This window comes from Siphateles boraxobius, unplaced genomic scaffold (assembly GCF_051911475.1).
Source record: "Siphateles boraxobius isolate OS27281-9 unplaced genomic scaffold, OSU_SipBor_1 12, whole genome shotgun sequence".
Lineage (NCBI taxonomy): Eukaryota > Metazoa > Chordata > Actinopteri > Cypriniformes > Leuciscidae > Siphateles > Siphateles boraxobius.
The window spans coordinates 33,988,442-34,007,500 of NW_027508722.1; the positions used below are offsets into that span (position 1 = coordinate 33,988,442).

At 39.8% G+C, this 19,059-nt stretch overlaps 1 protein-coding gene across 1 annotated transcript in view; it reads left to right on the forward strand.

Annotated features, from left to right (window-relative positions):
* Nucleotides 1–19,059, forward strand: part of scn5lab (sodium channel, voltage gated, type V-like, alpha b) — a 202,059-nt gene that overhangs the window by 125,163 nt on the left and 57,837 nt on the right. Inside the window, exon 17 of the mRNA XM_077219213.1 lies at nt 15,890–16,327. Within this exon, the coding sequence (XP_077075328.1) occupies nt 15,890–16,327 (438 nt within the window). The remainder of the gene's footprint in view (nt 1–15,889; nt 16,328–19,059) is intronic.

Sequence of the window (19,059 nt, forward strand, 5' to 3'; positions counted from 1 at the left end):
GATACAAAAGATTCTATTTAAAATAAATGCTGTTCTTTTGAACTTTATATTCATCAAATAATCCTGAAAAATAAAGAAAATGCGTGTTTGTGTGTTTGTGTGTGTGTTTCACTTGAAAATGTCACATAATTATCATAGATGTAAGAGTAACATTACATTCCGTTCGCTTTGATCTGAACTGACTTACAAAGAGGGTTTATTAATATCTGCATGTATAAACTGGATTAGTGCATTAATGCAGTGAAAGACAGTAAAATACCTTGTTTATGCTTATTAAAGGCCAACACCATATTAGCTTTTTAGCTTTAAAAAGTTGGTTCGATGCAAATCTAGTTGCTATTTCTCATCCAGAAACTATCTTGGGTAGCTCTTTATTTTAGTGTCCTTGTTACATATTTTACATGTACTTACCGTAGTAATAACAGTAAATTATGCATAATTACATACAACTAACCCTCAACCAAAACCTAACCCTATAGTAAGTACAAGTAGTTGCTTACGTAATATCACTCAGTACTAAAATATATAATTACACTGTAACAATGGCACCTTAAAATAAAGTGGTACCCTAACTTGTATAGAAAGTAAAATGAATCTTTGCTTTGCTTTTTATGGCTAACGATAGATCAGGCAAAAGCACAGCTGATCCACTTAATCAACAGGTGTCTGTGGGGTCAGAGGTCATACTGTGACCCTAATGAACATCTGGTCCTGTAGACCGGGTCTAATCCACTCAACTACAGGGACTGGGACCCAAATCTCCTGGGAATGTGAGTCGAGACAGAGTGTTTGGTCTACTTTAGTTTAATACCGTAGATTATTTAGACTGCAGAATGTTTGAGACAAGATTTCATGATCGGAAAAGAGCTTTTATATCAGGTGAATTTATTGCTATACTATATTTTCTATATAACTTTACGCAAGTAACATGAATGCAGTCTCAGCTTGATTTCACGCATACATTACCATTCAAAAGTTTGGGATTTTTTAATGCTTTTGAAAGAGTCTACTGCTCACCAAGGCTGCTTTATATATATATATATACAGGATTTTTTTTTTTTTACATTTTAAAATAGCTGTTTTCTATGTAAACTAAGTGTAATTTATTCCTGTGATCAAAGCTGAATTTTCAGTATCATTACTCCAGTCTTCAGTGTCACATGATCCTTCAGAAATCACTATAATATGATGATTTGATGCTCGAGAAACATTTATGATTATTATTAATGTTAAAAAAAATAATAATAATTATTTTTGTGGAAACTGATAATTTCATTCTTAAGGATTCTTTGATGAATAGAAAGATTTATTTGAAACATTTGTAACATTATAAATGTCATTTTTGATTAATTTAATGCATCCTTGCAGAACAAAAGTATTTCTTTCAAAAACCTTTGCAATGGTTGAATGGTGTATTTGCAAGTGTATTTTGAAGTGTATCGATGCACAATTCATGACACGTGTGTTTTATCTCTTTTCTTGTAGCTAGTCGTGTGTTTGTGTTCCACATGCCATCCTTTGATTGATGGACACATTTGCCACCTGTTGTTTCGTGAAAGGTGGCGTATGATAATGCTAGTCATCTGTCTGAGGTAATGCTGTATTTTTAAGCTGTAGTCTGTGCATCGGGTCAGGGTTTAGTGGAGTTTACCAGCAGCACGAGCTCACGGATGGAAACACATGTATGTAAGTGTGCAGGTGTAGTGCTGAGAAGCTCCAGCTAATGATCCTCGGTTACACTCGCTCTCCTTCCCTGTTATTGAAGCGTAATGCAGGTGTGTGTGGACTGTTGGAATCTGGACACACAGCTTACAGCTCATAGAAAAGACACATGGGATGTGCCCTATGGCCAAAGTCATACATCACCGTGACGTCATCATGTCATCATAAAGTTATTTTTGCTGGAACATCAATTTAAAATGGTTTTATGTTTTAATAATTACTTGAATGACTGTGATGATCCAGTGAATGAAATCCATTCGAGATTAAATCAGGTCGATTTTAATTAATGAATTCCCTTAATCTCAATTGATTATTTAGGTATTTTTATTTGGAACGTTGCTAAGGTGTTCTGGGTGGTTGCTAAGGGGTCTGGTGTTCTCTACGTGGTTGCTAAGGTGTTCTGGTGGTTACTGAGGTGTACAGGGTGGATTAATCATTACAGGTGTACATCTAGGACATTGCTAAGCTGTTCTTGGTGGATGCTAAGAAGTTTCTAAAGGGGTTCTGTATGGTTGCTAAGGGGTCTTAGTGGTTTCTAAGTGGTTACTAAAGTTTCTGGGAGGTTTCTATGATGTTGCTTAGATGTTCTGGGTGGTATCTAGGGGGTTGCTAAGGTGTCTGGTGTTCTCTACGTGGTTGCTAAGGTGTTCTGGTGGTTACTGAGGTGTACAGGGTGGTCTGGATGGTTTATAGGATGACGCTAAGGAGTTCTGGGTGGTTTTTAGGGAGTTGCTAAGGTGTTCTGGCTGGTTGTTAGGGAGTTGCTAGGATGTTCTGGGAGGCTTCTCGGCGGTCACCAAGGCATCCTGGGTGGTTACTTGGACATTAGTAATGTGTTCTGGGTGGTTTCTAGGACATTGCTAAGGTGTTCTTGGTGGTTGCTAGGTAGTTTCTGAGGGGTTCTGTATGGTTGCTAAGGGGTCTGAGTGGTTTCTAAGTGGTTACTTAAGTTTCTGGGTGGTTTCTATGATGTTGCTTAGATGTTCTGGGTGATATTTAGGGGGTTGCTAAGGTGTACTGGGAGGTTTCTATGAGGTCACTAAGGCATTCTGGGTGGTTGTTAGGAGGAGGCGAATGTCTTCTGAGTGGTTTCTAAGACATAGCTTGTTTTTAGGTGTTCTGGGTATTTTCTAGGTGGTTACTACGGTGTACCTGTTTTATGGTCCAGGATGTGAAAAATGGTGTGTCTGGTCACTAAGTGTATGTTTACATGACATCAATTTACTAAAAAGAGAAACGTTTTTCCTTTGAGTTTTTCGTGTACAGACGACAACATTGTGAAAATGATCCACGTTCACGCGGATCTGCAAAAACAACTAAAAACGCCAGGCCAGTAGGTGGCGATGTCACTTTGTAAAGAAACACGTCACACGCTTGTGCATGACGACACAGTTTTCACCAATTCGTGTTTTTGTAGTTTATATGGAGACGATTACAGTATCGTTTTCAAAAACTTGCACTTTAAAACTTTGTATAGTAACAATACGCCTCTCTTCAACAACCACATAATTTGAGGATTTATCTCTGGAGCACAAACACACCCCAGGTGAAAAACGTACTCTCAAATGTATTAAACCTGGATTAAAGTATATTTGTATTGTACTAAAAACATACTAAAGTACATTTTTAATACATTTAATAGTACGTATATTTCACTCAACTTTTAAAACTTTACTTTAGGTTACTGAGTAGCCTAATCATAGTAGCGATGTTTGCTTAGCAACCCCCCAAAAAAACATCATTTAGTGGCCTGATTGTGCTGTGCTGGTATTTTATCAGAACACATTGCTATAAATGGGCTCCTCCTGTGTTGAAACTCAATGGCATCATTAGCTTTCATGGGTTCTTAATGTTTTCTGGAGTGCATTATTTCATTAGCAAGGCCTTGAGTGGCCCTCAAGAGTTTTATTGCTCCGACTGCCATGGAGCTCCAGATAAACAGGATGAGCATCAATCATGTGGCTCCGCCCTGAAATATAATGGGCTCAAATACACAGCGTCCCGTGGACCGTTGCACTTCAGGGTTCACAGATGCACTGCTGCGACTCAATGCTAATGAATGTAAATAATAATCAGTGCTCTTAATTGAAGGGGAAGGTCTTCATAAACCCAACAATAGAAGAGAGAGGAAAAACATGATGAAAGGAGAGAGACATGTTATCTTATAGGGATGTGACCAAAGCCGAATATGTTATTCGAAAAAGGCTTCAAAATAGAGCTGCACGATTCTGGATAATTCAGAATCACGATTTTTTTGTTTCAAACTGAGATTCTCTAACTAAATAAAATATATGTAATTCACTACAGGTACTGACGAAATGTTAATTGCTGCAGTCTATTTAAAAATGTCTATTTAATTTGAATGAATCAGTTTGAGTGAATGATTCTATGACTCTCTCTTAAAGACTTGTTTCATTACTGGATGAATCAGTGTTTCTGAACGAATCTCTTGAATTAATGATTCAATGACAAATACATTTTTAATAATCGCTTAACTTGTCGCCACCTACTGGTGTAACGATGTAATCGAAACAAACGTTATTTGAAGCGCCATGTTACTTTCAAAAGGTGAGTAAAGGATGAACTATCCCTTTAAGAGAGAGAGGCGAATCGTTGTCATTTAGGAATAAGATCGCGTTTGTTTTTGAATCAAGATCACTATCTTTCAACGATTAATCGTGTAGCTCTACTTCAAAGTTAATAACTAGTTCTACCGAAAAACAGAAAAAATAGTAACTCCTTTTATTTGCTGGATAACAGGTGAGCCAGTTTATGTCGGGATTGGGAAAGATCTCCGAGCTGGGACTCGAACTTGAGTTGCCCGAAACACAACCGCACAACTACTTGAAGCACTGCCCGAGGCTATCGGTTCTGACAATTAGGAAATATTTAAATAAATGGCATTTAATCTGTTATACAAGGCATTTATGTTAAATGATGATTATGAAGGAAACAGAATTGTCTGTCTATGTATTCTTCTGTCCATCATCGCTTTACTTCATTCAAAACACAGAGAATCGTTATCTATGTCCTCAGGTCAAATAATTCAACGTACAGTATTAAGGCATAAAAGCTTAAAAGCTTCTTCAGTCTGAACTCTAATAGTAGCAGATTCTTCCAGAAACACTTGAGTCACAATTCCATGAATTCAAATAACCTGTTTATTTCAGAATAATTGCAGGATGAGTCAGTGCAGGTTATTGTGTGTGTGTGTGTGTGTGTGTGTGTGTGTGTGTGTGTGTGTGTGTGTGTGTGTGTGTGTGTGTGTGTGTGTGTGTGTGTGTGTGTGTGTGTGTGTGTGTGTGTGTGTGTGTGTGTGTGTGTGTGCGTGGGAGAGGGAGAGAGATCTGGATGAAGTTCGCTCACTTGTCCAGGGCTCTTGGAGCCCCCTGCTGTTCTTGGTTAGGCCCCGCCCCCTGCTGCTCTTAGTTAGGCCCAGCCCCCTGCTGATCTTAGTTAGGCCCCGCCCCTGCTGATCTTGGTTAGGCCCTGCCCCCTGCTGATCTCAGTTAGGCCCCGTCCCTGCAGATCTTGGTTAGGCCCCGCCCCCTGCTGATCTTGGTTAGGCCCCGCCCATTCTGATCTTAGTGAGGCCCCGCCCCCTGCTGCTCTTAGTTAGGCCCAGCCCCCTGCTGCTCTTAGTTTAGGCCCAGCCCCCTGCTGATCTTAATTAGGCCCCATCCCTGCAGATCTTGGTTAGGCCCCGCCCCCTGCTGATCTTGGTTAGGCCCTGCCCCCTGCTGATCTTAGTTAGGCCCCGTCCCTGCAGATCTTGGTTAGGCCCTGCCCCCTGCTGATCTTAGTTAGGCCCCGCCCCTGCTGATCTTAGTTAGGCCCCGCCCCTGCAGATCTTGGTTAGGCCCCGCCCCCTGCTGATCTTAGTTAGGCCCCGCCCCTGCTGATCTTAGTTAGGCCCCGCCCCTGCTGATCTTGGTTAGGCCCTGCCCCCTGCTGCTCTTAGTTAGGCCCTGCCCCCTGCTGATCTTTGTTAGGCCCCGCCCCCTGCTGATATTAGATAGGCCCCGCCCCTGCTGATCTTGGTTAGGCTCTGTCCTCTCTATCTAACCATCTATCTATCTATCTATTATCTATCCATCTATCTATCCATCTATCTATCTATCTATCTATCTATCTATCTATCTATCCATATATCCACATATCCACATATCTATCTATGGTGTCACAGTACTTTTTTGTCAGCTTCAGATCAAAAGTCACATCAAATAACTGGCCCAATCAGATAATAGTCTGGGCTCAGGTGGAACTCACTGTAACATTTTCAGCGTGAAACAGGATCAAATGCATCATGCTTGTTTTTTTAACCCTTCTGAACCGAAACTGAAGCCCCTGTTGTTGTGATGCTGCAGGGTTTCAAGGCCAGTTGATAAAGCGTCTCATCTCACATATTGAAATGCCACGTTGTTGGCCGAGCTGTGATTTATTCCTCATTGAGTCCTTGGCTTTCCTGCGGAGAGGGCGACCCTCATTGTGTTATGAGAATATGACCATACCGCAGTTTATTATGCCTCAGATGAGGTGTGCCGGTACTTTACTGTGGGATCCGACTCGCTGGATGATAAAAGGGAAAATCCCACAGACACTCACTGAATATCATTGGAGTCTTTTCATTAGAGACAAGAATAAACCTCCACGCTAACTCCCAAAAAAAAGCACATAATTACTCAAATAAAACTCAAATAAACTGAAAATAAAAGCTAATTCAATATATTAATAAAAACTATGATACTAGGCTATATTAACAATGCTAAAATGACATTAGAACTGCGATATGACCTGTACCATCACTGAAATGACACACATAACCTGAATCTCTCTGGATCAAGCTCTCATGCTGTTTCTGTCACAATACATCATGTGACCCAAATTGAATTACATAATTCTCTTCAAATGTTGACATTTAAGAAATGCTTTAGGATTTGATTCTGATATTTAGGAGAGTTTGTGCTCTGACTTGCTTTCTTGAGTTCAAGCAATTTATTAGTTTGTTTGTTTGTTTGTTTGTTTGTTTACAACCATCACTTTTACTAGCTCTTATTTCGGGAGAAAAAGAGAGAAAAAAGTCTCCAAAATAAATATTTCCTTTATTATAAATATTTACCTTTATTGTTTCCATTTCTCCTTTTCCCAAATTAGTATGACCTACACCGAACAGTTTAGTTATGAAACATATTTTGATAAATGTATTGAATGCAGTGAATAATCTAACACTAAATAACAGGGTTTGTTTGTTCAGTGTGTCTTTGACGTCACTCGAAACTCTTGCCTGTTCTAGATTGTTCCCTCTGTTACGATATCTATACGAGCGTCAGTATTGAGCGGCGCTGTGTGACTTCACTGGAGGTTTGATTTTACAGTAGTTAAAATAACACATTGATCTTTGGCTCTGCACTTTCACTGGGCTTATGGGTAATCTGACCTGCTTTTACTGAACGCAAACGTCCTGATCAATAAAACAGTGTTATGACATTACAGAACAACAGCGCTCCTTAAAAATACAACCTGAGCCTCAAAACATTACGCATCTCTTCAGTTGTGACCCAAAAACACAGATCTGTTTCCCATAGAGTTCTCAAATATGTTTATTCAAGTTTCAACTTTATCTCAAAAACGCATTGAGAAATGTTTGAGTTCGTATTGAAATATTTGTTGTCCATAGAGTTCTCAAAAATGTTTTTTTTAAGTTTAAAATGTGTCAAAAACTTATTAGGAAACATTTTCGTTCATATGGAGATTTCATAAAGGTTTCATATGTGTTTTTAAGTGTAAAATTTGTCTTAAATCTGCTGAGAAAAATTTCAAAGATCTTTGGATTTTCATAGAAAATCTCATCTCAAATATGTTTTTTAAAAATGTCATTTAAAAAGCGTGTCAAACTTATTTTTTGAAATATTGCAGTGCATATTGAAATATTTGGTTTTCAAATATGTTTTATTATGTTTAAAATTTGTCATAAGTTTATTGTGAAATACTCGAGTTCATTTAGATATATTTGGTTTCAACTTTACCTCAAAAATTCTTTGAGAAATATTTCACTTGTTATTGAGATATTTGGTTTTTATAGAAATCCCAAATATGTTGTAAGTTTCAAATTTGTCTTAAGATTCTTGTGAAATATTTTAATTCATATTGAGATATCTGACTTTTGATTGCAGATTTGGGTTCTCAGATATATATTATTTAAGTTTAAACTTTGTGTCAAAACATTTTCTCCTAGAGAGAAATGAAAGCAGACATAAAACAGTTGATACTGAGATCTCTTTAAAAGCCATTTGCAGATCTGAGCCCAGTTTGAGACACACGTGAGGTTCCTGTGCCGTCTCTATCCTTCATCACAGGAGAAACACTTTTCCTTTAGGATGTTCTGTCCCTGACGTGTGTTTTACTGTGGATCTTAAGTAAGCAGCTGATGCAATGCTGTGTGTCTGATGATGGTCCGTGTCCCGAGACATTAAACGCTCGATCCGTCCCTGTGCTGTTATATCGAACGACCCGCGGGCCTTTAGCTGTCGCTAGCAGCTCAAAATAGCTTCTACTGTCGGTAACATCAGTGCTTTTACACACAGATGTGGGTCTTTGGCAATCAATGGCCATTTTAGACTAGTTTTGAATAAATAAGAAATTATTGTTTGATCATTCATATTTTTATATTTAAGTGCAAAGTGTTAGCGATTTGTTTAGGCGCAACTGAATACACAGATTCAGTTTGCATCAACAGTCTGTGACTGAAACTCCCGTGACCTCTGGGCATCAGCGCCAAACGTAATTATTGAAAAGTCAGCAAGAGGCTTACGAATAATTCAGCGCTTATACAGTGTTATCAAGTGAACGTAACACTGTGTGGAAACTGTGATCCACAGAGGAACAGTAACCGGAGCACCGGGTCTCCTATTAGCAGGACAAGTGTGTGTTTGTGACGTCTTTCCGTCAACAGAACCAGAATGACTTGAGCTGGGAATCAGCCGAACCGACTGTGACTTTATATTGTGTGACTTGAGGTTTATGTTAATCTATGTTGTGTCTTTGATTAGATCCACTTTAAGCAGACATTTAAATACTTTACTTTTGAGTAATATAATGATAGTTAATTTGCAACTGGATGCAATACCTTTCACAAGTTTGCGGTCTTTTGAAAAACATTACTATTTTTATTAATCTAGGACGCATTCAATTAATCAAAAGTGACAGTAAAGACATTTATAATGTTACAAAATATTATTTTTCAAATAAATGCTGTGCTTTTCTATTCATCAAAGAATATTTCACACAAATATGAGCATTGATGATAATCATAAATGTTTCTTGAGCTTCAAATCATCATATTATAGTGATTTCTGAAGGATCATGTGACACTGAAGACTGGAGTAATGATGCTGAAAATTCAGTTTTGATCACAGGAATAAATTACACTTTACTATATATTCACATAGAAAACAGCTGATTTACATTGTAATAATTTTTCAAATTTTTACTTTTTATTTTTGATCAAATAAATGCAGCCTTGGTGAGCAGAAGAGACTCTTTCAAAAACATGAAAAAATCCTGAACTTTTGAAGTATTTGAAGCAGTGTCGCCAAGACCGCTTATTATAAGCGACTTTGGGCTTGTTTTTCTGTAAAGTCGCTTACAAATATTGGAAGTCGCGGGTCGTGTTTTTTTTTTTGGGCTTGTTTCTAAAGTGTAGTTGCTTATTTGGGCTTGTTCTCAGCTCGTTGTCAAGCAGATATTTTCTATATGTTATTTAAAGGTAGGAGTTTGTCTTGCCTGTCCCCTCTGTCCTTCCCCTTTACACAGAGTTTTTTCCCACCCACATCCTGCTTCTGATTGGCTCTGACCCAGATGGCAACGAGTACTAGCCAATCAGAGGCAGAGCAGGGCAATCGGGGTTTTTTTTCTGGTTAGGAAAACGTCAGTGAGTGACATTTAAATGAAAATACGTGTGAGTCGCGACCGTCGCGACTGATGGTGACTGGACTGTAGGAGAGTTTTTATATATTAAGTATATTTTAGATATTATAGATAGAGATATTATAGTTTAATATCGTTTAACCCTTTAACTGTCACTCCCCCTTTTTTCGCACAGACATGAAAATCACTATTCAAACTTAAATGTTGTAATTCACGAATGCTTTGGAATATAGACCTATGGTTGGTCTTGTTTTAAAGAAGACATTTGCCAGATTATTGTTGAAGTGAAGTATTATGAAATTATGAAAGTGAAACAGAAAAAAAGTTTTACAAGTTTGAGTTTATGGAAATGAACAATGTAAAAATATTATTATTTATATATATATATATATATATATATATATATATATATATATATATATATATATATATTACCAAATATATTTTACTCTAAAACTGCAAGAAAATGTAAGCCAAAAATCTGAAGAAGTTGTGTTCCAAATTTTAGGTTGATATCTCAAAAATGAGCTTTCAGTGAGATTTTATTTGGCCGCAGTACCAACATTTTTCACTAGATGGACAGCCAAGCTTCATTACTGAAGAAAAATAAACTGTACCATGTGCAGTTTTACAAAACTGGGCACAGTTTACCAATCTGTCCACATGGATGTAAATTGACAGTCTGTACCCACAGTTTAAAACTATCCGTCCCCACGGATTGTAAAACCGTGCACACAGTTTCTTTATTTTTCTCTTCCCGGAACCTAGGGGGCTCCGTAGAAAAAGCTCTTTTACTGTCTATGAGAAAAAGTCGCTTGTTTTGGGCTTGTTTTCACGGGCCTGGTTGCTTATTTGTCTCGCGAGATTTGGCAACACTGATTTGAAGCTGCTGTGTTTGGGTTTGCGAGTCTTAAACACGAGTCCGTCCTTGTCTTCTCTCTGATCCTCCATAACCAGTCCAGTTTATTAATGCAAACATCACTATTACTAGTGCGCATATATGGGTGTGTCAATGCAAATTAATAAAGTTCAGTTTGCATGTCAAATGGGTATCGTTTTAACTTTAACGTTTTCGATTTCGATTCTGCTCATCGATTCCTAATTTCGATTCCAATAAGGTAAAAAGAAAACTTAGATATCATTCACATTTAATCATATTGCAAAACATTTAATTGTAGCTGAATATCATGAACAAAAATAAACAGGTTAAAGAACACTTACACAAGGATTAAAAATACAGTAGAAAAACAATTAGCCTAACTAAGATAAATTTCAAGTATTATTAAAGACAAGTAAAGACTCAGCTATTAAAAAAGAACAAATAAAAAATTAGAAATCACAACAAATAGATACAACTGAAATAAGCAGAGTTTTAAGATTTTCGGGTATGCAGGTACAGAAACTGTAATCAAATGTAAAATAATACTGCACTTTATAAATAAAATATACATTACAAAAATAGTTACAAACGTTATTCAGTCAAGAACAAGTGAATCTTCTCATTTTCTTCTGTTGTTTGATTAGTGTTGTTATTGAGTCAGCAGGAATATTAGGCTGCTGTCACTTTAAGAGCTGCACGGACCCGATATACTGATACACACACTCCGGCAGCGCTGAAAACAGAGTCTCACGCTTCAATAGTTTAAAGGGATACTCCACTTTTTCGGGAAATAGGCTCATTTTACAACTCCCCCAGAGTTAAACTGTTGAGTTTTACCGTTTTTGAATCCATCCAGCCGATCTCCGGTTCTGGCGGTACCACTTTTAGCATAGCTTAGCATACATCATTGAAGTGGACAAGACCATTAGCATTTCTCAAAAAAAAAAGACCAAAGTGTTTCGATATTTTTCCCATTTAAAACTTGACTCTTCTGTAGTTACATCGTGCACTAAGACCGACGGAAAATGTAAAGTTGTGATTTTCTAGGCTGATATGGCTAGGAACTATACTCTCATTCCTGCGTAATAATCAAGAAACTTTACTGCCGTACCATGAGTGCAGCAGGCGTAATGATATGACGCAGCGCCTGAAAATACGCTAACTTCCGTCAACTGCGCTGCGTCATATCATTACGCCTGCTGCACTCATCGTACGGCAGTAAAGTATCGAAACACTTTGGTCTTTTTTTTTTTGAGAAATGCTAATGGTCTTGTCCACTTCAATGATGTATGCTAAGCTATGCTAAAAGTGGAACCGGAGATCGGCTGGATGGATTTAAAAACGGTAAAACTCAACAGTTTAATTCTGGGGGAGTTGTAAAATGAGCCTATTTCCAAAACAAAGTGGAGTATCCCTTTAAAGTCATATTGAAATGCACACAAAGGAATCGATAAGAGGTATTGAAATGTTATTTTTACAACAAGTATTTCTGACCTCAAATTTTTGATTCCCAACCCTAATACCAACACTTAAAGTCATGTTGCAGATGTCAACAACATCAGTTTATGAATCTGTCATGTTAACTCTCTCTGGTGAACTTTGAGCACCGGGTTGATATTTCTGACTCTGGTTTGAGGTTTGCACCAGGGCAACAGCAGCGGACTCTTAGGAAATCAGGTGAACAATGCAACACAGTCTGACGGAGCATGTGAGGACTAATTTTTGCAGGTGACAGAAACAATGCGCTGCCATGGCAACACATGTGACCCACAGATACCCGACAGGGCACTGCACTTCCTATACTAGAGAGAATCCTTCTCTCTCTCTCTCTCTCTCTCTCTCTCTCTCTCTCTCTCTCTCTCTCTCTCTCTCTCTCTCTCTCATCTCATTCAACACCCTAGAATCATTTTGGGGAGTTTTGTCTTCAGGCACAGAATGTTGCTCGACATTTCTGCTTCAGTGTTTCAATACAGTGAGACAGTTTGTAAATGTACGTCTCGCGTCTTGCATGTGTTATTGGAATATCCTCGGAGAAGGGGATTCCAAGCGTTGCACTTTCAATAATTTTGATTGGCTTCTTTCATTCATGAACTGCAGCCGAACGATTATTGGGAGGAAATTGCAGCTGCTCGCAACACTAGAGTTGATTATGAAAGTACCGGCACTCTGGGCTTGCTGTGCATGTCTAATCACACACACACACACACACACACACACACACACACACACACACACACACACACACACACACACACACACACACACACACACACACACACACACACACACACACACTCACTTTCTCTCTCTCTCACACACATACACACACACACACACACACACACACACACACACACACTCATTCACTCACTTTCTCTCTCTCTCACACACATACACACACACACGCACACACACAGTCACTCACTCACTCACTTTCTCTCTCTCTCACACACACACACACACCCACACACACACACACACACACACACACACACTCATTCACTCACTTTCTCTCTCTCTCTCACAAACACACACACTCTCGCTCTCTCACACACACACACACACACTCTCTCTCTCTCTCTCTCTCTCTCTGACACACACCCACACACATCCTCTTTCTCACACACTCACACTCACTCACTCTCTCTCACACACACTCTCTCTCTCTCTCTCTCTCACTCTGTCTCTCACACACACACACACATGCACACAATCTCTCTCTCACACACACACACACACTCTCTCTCACACACAAACACTTACACACACACACACACACACACACACACACACACACACACACACACAAACTTAAATTTATGCAAACGCACACACACACACACACACACTCTTTCTCTCTCTCTCTCTCTCTCTCTCTCTCACACACACACACACAAACACTTACACACATTTATGCACACTTACACACACACACACTCTCTCTCTCACACACACACACACACTTTCACACATTTACGCACACACACTCACTCTCACACACACACACGCACACGCAGTTGTCCATTGAACGAGGCCCTGTCGACCCCCTCTGAGTGTGTAGGTGGTAGATGTGACATTTAAAACCAGTTCCACATCTCACCTGCTGTTTACAGGCCTCACACTGCGACAGAAACACCGCGTCTCAGTGTACGAGCGCCAGAACAGACTCAGACCCTGAATAGTTGGTCGTAAGAAGTGAGCTGTATTTGAAATGTGAACAGGTATAGAATATAGAACTGCCTACACACAGTCAAACAGAAGAATAATGTCTCGGGGAAAAGGCATGCTGTGTTTAAAGGCACAGTTAGATCATTCTGTCATCGTTTACACACACTCACGCTGCTCCACACCTGTACGACTTTCATTCTTCAGGGGAAGAAACACAAAAGATGTGATGCTGTTCATTTCCATAGCATGAAAGTGTACACTGACGGTGCTGTCAAACTCCTGAAAGCAGCATAAAAGCTTCATAGATGTACTTCATACAATACAAGACTATAGTGAAAAAGTTTTATGCTGCTTTTGTAGAGCATGACGACCCCTAGTTACTATGATCATCCACTGCATTATAATGTTTCTATGATGATGATAGTCATATAGAGCAGGAGGCCTCAGCACACTTCCAATGGGACGCAAGATGGCTTAAAAGTGTTAAAACGAGACCAAACAAGATGTAAAATAAGATGAAATATTATTTGTTTTCTTGTTTTCATTTGTTCGCTTAACAGCTGTCATTTTTATTTAAGAACCAGGGTTGTCAAGGTCTCAGACAACCTGGATATATTCATTTTAAAAGTAATTTTTAGAACTGCAAGAGTTATGGAAATTAATAAAAATTGAGTTAGTTAGTTTATTTTTTTAGTAAAAATTTCTATTTGTGAGTAAAAAGTCATTTTTAAAATCACAAGCTAGAAAAGGCATATCAAATCATTGTTAATAAAAAGTGTAAAACATGAAGATCATAAATATTTTCTGTAATCATTTTAGTTTATTGCCACTCCTAGTTTCAGTAATTTTAGCAGAAATATTAGAAATATTGTCTTTGACAATGAGGGAGTCAAACAGTTGGTTTAGGGCTAGTTTAGAGCTGGTTGAGCGCTGTTTTAGGGCTGGTTTAGAGCTAGTTAAGCACTGGTTTAGGGCTGGTTAGAGCCGGTTTAGGGCTGGTTAGAGCCGGTTTAGGGCTGGTTTAGAGCTGGTTGAGCGCTGGTGAGCTGGTTAGAGCCGGTTTAGCGCTGATTTACAGCTGTTTGAGCACTGGTTTAGGGCTGGTTAGAGCCGGTTTAGGGCTGGTTTAGAGCTGGTTGAGCGCTGGTGAGCTGGTTAGAGCCGGTTTAGCGCTGATTTACAGCTGCTTGAGCACTGCTTTAGGGCTGGTTAGAGCCGGTTTAGGGCTGGTTTAGAGCTGGTTGAGCGCTGGTGAGCTGGTTAGAGCCGGTTTAGCGCTGATTTACAGCTGCTTGAGCACTGGTTTAGGGCTGGTTAGAGCCGGTTTAGGACTGGTTTAGAGCTGGTTGAGCGCTGGTTTAGGGCTGGTTTAGAGCTGGTTGAGCGCTGGTTTAGGGCTGGTTAGAGCCGGTTTAGGGCTGGTTTAGAGCTGGTTGAGCACTGGTGAGCTGGTTAGAGCTGGTTTAGCGCTGATTTACAGCTGCTTGAGCACTGCTTTAGGGCTGGTTAGAGCCGGTTTAGCGCTGATTTAGAGCTGCTTGATCGCTGGTTTAGGGCTGGTTAGAGCCGGTTTAGGGCTGGTTTAGAGATGATTAAGCACTGGTTTAGGGCTGGTTTAGACCTGATTTAGAGCTGGTTAGAGCTGGTTTCGGGGTGGTTAGAGCTGGTTTCGTGGTGGTTAAAGCTGGTTTAGGGCTGGTTTAGAGCTGGTTGAGCGCTGGTTTAGGGCTGGTTAAAGCTGGTTTAGGGCTGGTTTAGAGCTGATTTAGAGCTGGTTTCGGGGTGGTTAAAGCTGGTTTAGGGCTTGTTTAGAGCTGGTTTCCGGCTGGTTAGAGCTGGGTTAGGGCTGGTTTAGAGCTGGTTGAGTGCTGTTTTAGGGCTGGTTAGAGCTGGGTTAGGGCTGGTTAGAGCTGGTTAGAGTTGATTTAGGGCTGGTTAGAGCTGGTTTTAGCTGGTTAGCACTGGTTTAGGGCTTGTTTAGAGCTGGTTTAGCACTGGTTATAGCTGGCTAGCACTGGTTTAATGCTTATAATGGGAGAGATGCTGGTTTGAGCCAATCCATGAAGCACTGTGACATTGAGCAATACAAACTACAGGTTGATTTAGACAGATTCATAGAGATCTTCTTTACAGAGTTTTAGAAAACACACAGCTTTTATATTCTCCTGAATGTTTCAGCTTCTCTCTCCTCAGGTCTTGAACCTCTTCTTGGCGTTGCTCCTCAGCTCCTTCAGCGCGGACAACCTCTCGTCTCCGGACGAAGACGGAGAAATGAACAACCTGCAGATCGCCATCGCTCGCATCCAGCGGGGAATGCTCTGGCTCCGGCAGGCGCTCTGCGACTTCTTCAACGGGAACTTCAAGCGGCGACGGCAGAAGGCGAAGGAGGCCAAAGCCATGCTGAAGCTCAAGAGACTCAGCCAGCAAGCGCACTGGGTGGAGGGGAACGGGACGGTCGCCGTCATCGAGCGTGGCGGGGAGGAGGACAGTTACATGACCAACCCCAACCTCACCATCAGCGTTCCCATCGCACCCGGAGAGTCAGACGTGGAGTTTCCAGAGGAGGAGGAGGAGGAGGAGGAGGACGCGAGCGAGAGCTCGGAAGAGGAGGTGCAAGAAGAAACGAAGCCGGTGAGTAAAGCTAAATCTTGCATACTTACTTGAGGTTTGCACAGGCTTTAAACTGAAGCCTAAACCCGCCCTGCACCCAAAATCATTTAACCCGTGTCACGGCCGTCTCCCAATATGACCCATACTGGGTTCATAACACCCTCTCCCATAGAAAAGGGTTTCTATTTATGAAAGTATCCCGGACGAGCCCCCAATTTTCACGGCCGACTCGCAAGCCGCGACAAAAAAGGACACAACAAATTGGATAATGATCAAAAGGAATAACATTTATTAAAGTAAGTATAATTAAATAGGAAAAAGACGAGACGAAAAAGAATACAAACAAACGAATCTGGTACGAAAACGGCACGAGGATGGGAGAGCGCGCCGTCACAGCTGAAGGGAACTGCTGTAATTGCCGGCATCAGCTCCAACACAGGTGTAACTCCTCAGTCACCATGACGTCACTCACCCTAACTCCATCCTGCTACACAGTCAAAGGAAAAAACAAACAACCCACAAATATGACCCATACTGGGTTGAAAACACCCGACCCGACCTGACCCAACCATTAGGGTTATATTTTAAGCCTATACCGACCTGAACCGAAGGTCCGTTTCTCACAGTAAATAGCTTCTTTTTTATTTTTGCAATATGCTGTATTTTATGATTGCTTACAACGATAATTAAACAAATACATGTACAATTACCGTTTCATCAAGGCACAGCGGTTCCCTCAGCAGTCGGCACACAAGAAAAAAAAAAGCACATACTTAACAATTACGAAACTTTGCTGTGGTTGAACATGTGAAACAGTCACAAATTCCTCTGGAACAAAGTTTGCGCAGTTGCACAACTATTTACACAAATATATCCTTCTCAGTACGAGTTTTTCAGGACACGTCGGGCTCGGGTCGAGTAGCAGACCTCTAATACTTACCAAGTTCTGTCAGGACCATTATCATCAAAATACGATTAGCATACCGTTTGGATTGGCGATATGATTCTGTTCTGGGCAGCCTAGCATGGATAATAGCAGGGAGAGCAGCAATAATGTAATTGAATGAATGTAATTTAATATTTCAATATTTTAATGTACAACATAATTCGAGAATTTAGTCTGATTCAGAGGGGAATCAGATGTCAAATCCAGACTGGCGAGAGGTGGAGCTGGGGAGGGAGGAGGGTAATGAGCTCCTGAGAAACACGTTAACTGCTGATAATACTGAAGGAGCTTATATATGATGCTGTGATAGTTGTCGTATTCCTATAGGTAGACGTGTATCAGCTGAGAGTCACTGATGCGAGCTCGACTAACGTGACCTGCCAGAACTGACGCTATGCTTGATGTTGTTAAAACTAAAACCATATCCCAGTCTGTCAGTAACGCTCTGTTTACTTCCTGTCTCTATGAAGCCCCTCCTTCTGAAAAGCACACTGTGCTCTGATTGGTTGGCTGGATCAGTGTGTTGTGATTGGTCGAGCGCTTCGAGTGTGTTTGGGAAAGTCCCGTCCCTTACCATAACCGCCAGTTTAACACACTACTAACTAACTCAACCAGGCCCCGCCCCTTTATTCTGCGTATGAACTATTATAATGAGGAATATTGTGACATGTTCGTTCCCGGAAGAAACTCAAGACTACACTGAAGGCGTTTCAGGAGTTCAGAAACACTGACACTGATATAGAGAATAACTTTTTCATGCTCAAACAGCAACATTTACACAGTGAAGATAGATGAACATATGAAAAAGCAGGATTGGTGCTCTTTAAGACTTTTAGTCAGAAGCAAATTAGATATCTTTGGGCAGAAGTGTACTGTACATTCTGCTTGGTTCCTGTTATGTTTGGTTTTATATTTACCCATCCACAAGCATTGTGTAAAACAATCAAACTGCAGTGTGTGAGACGGCCTCTTCTCGTCTGCCGTCGGCCGGAAAAAACAAATGCAAAGTGGAATAGACTGTCAATGGTCGAAACGTGAGACTAGATCTATAATATCCTTAAAATGTGGCATTGAAGCTCTCATTAATGTTTCATGTGAGTGATTGTGGGCTTGACGGCACAATAATGCAGTTGTATTGACTGAATCAGGTGCTCTTCAAATTGTACTTTTTTTTTTTTTTTTCATCGGAATGGCACGAAACTTGGGAATGGTTTTGGGACTTGCTATGTGAACACACAAAAAACATGAACATGATTCGAACAGGTTAAATGATCCTGAAAAAATAGTCACACTTGTGCTCCTCGCGTTTGATTTTATCATAGTTTTACAGTAAAACATGTTTTTGAAAATATATATTTCATAATAGAATTTTTGCACATTTTTCATAACAATAAACGTAAAATTCTGTAACTTTTTTTAAGTTCCCTTTTTAAAACTTTTCACTATTTCACTTCTTTCAGTTCAGCAATAATCTGCCAGTGCTGTCTTTGAAAAAAGATCAAACTTAAGTCTCTGCTTTAAAGCATTCAAGCATTTACGACAGTTTAAGTTGCAAATTTAATTTTCAGGTCTTAGCTCAAAAAGCGAATAAATGGATTATAAATACAGTGTAAATATAATTTAGTACCATAAAATCCCCTAAAAATACAAAATATTAAATAAAAAACATTATTGAACTAAAATATAGTACATTAATTTCATTGAAATAAAAATAAATACATTTCTGTCATTTTTGACCGACACTCGAAGAGCACCAGAAAAATACAAAATATTAAATAAAAAACATTATTCAACTAAAATATAGTAC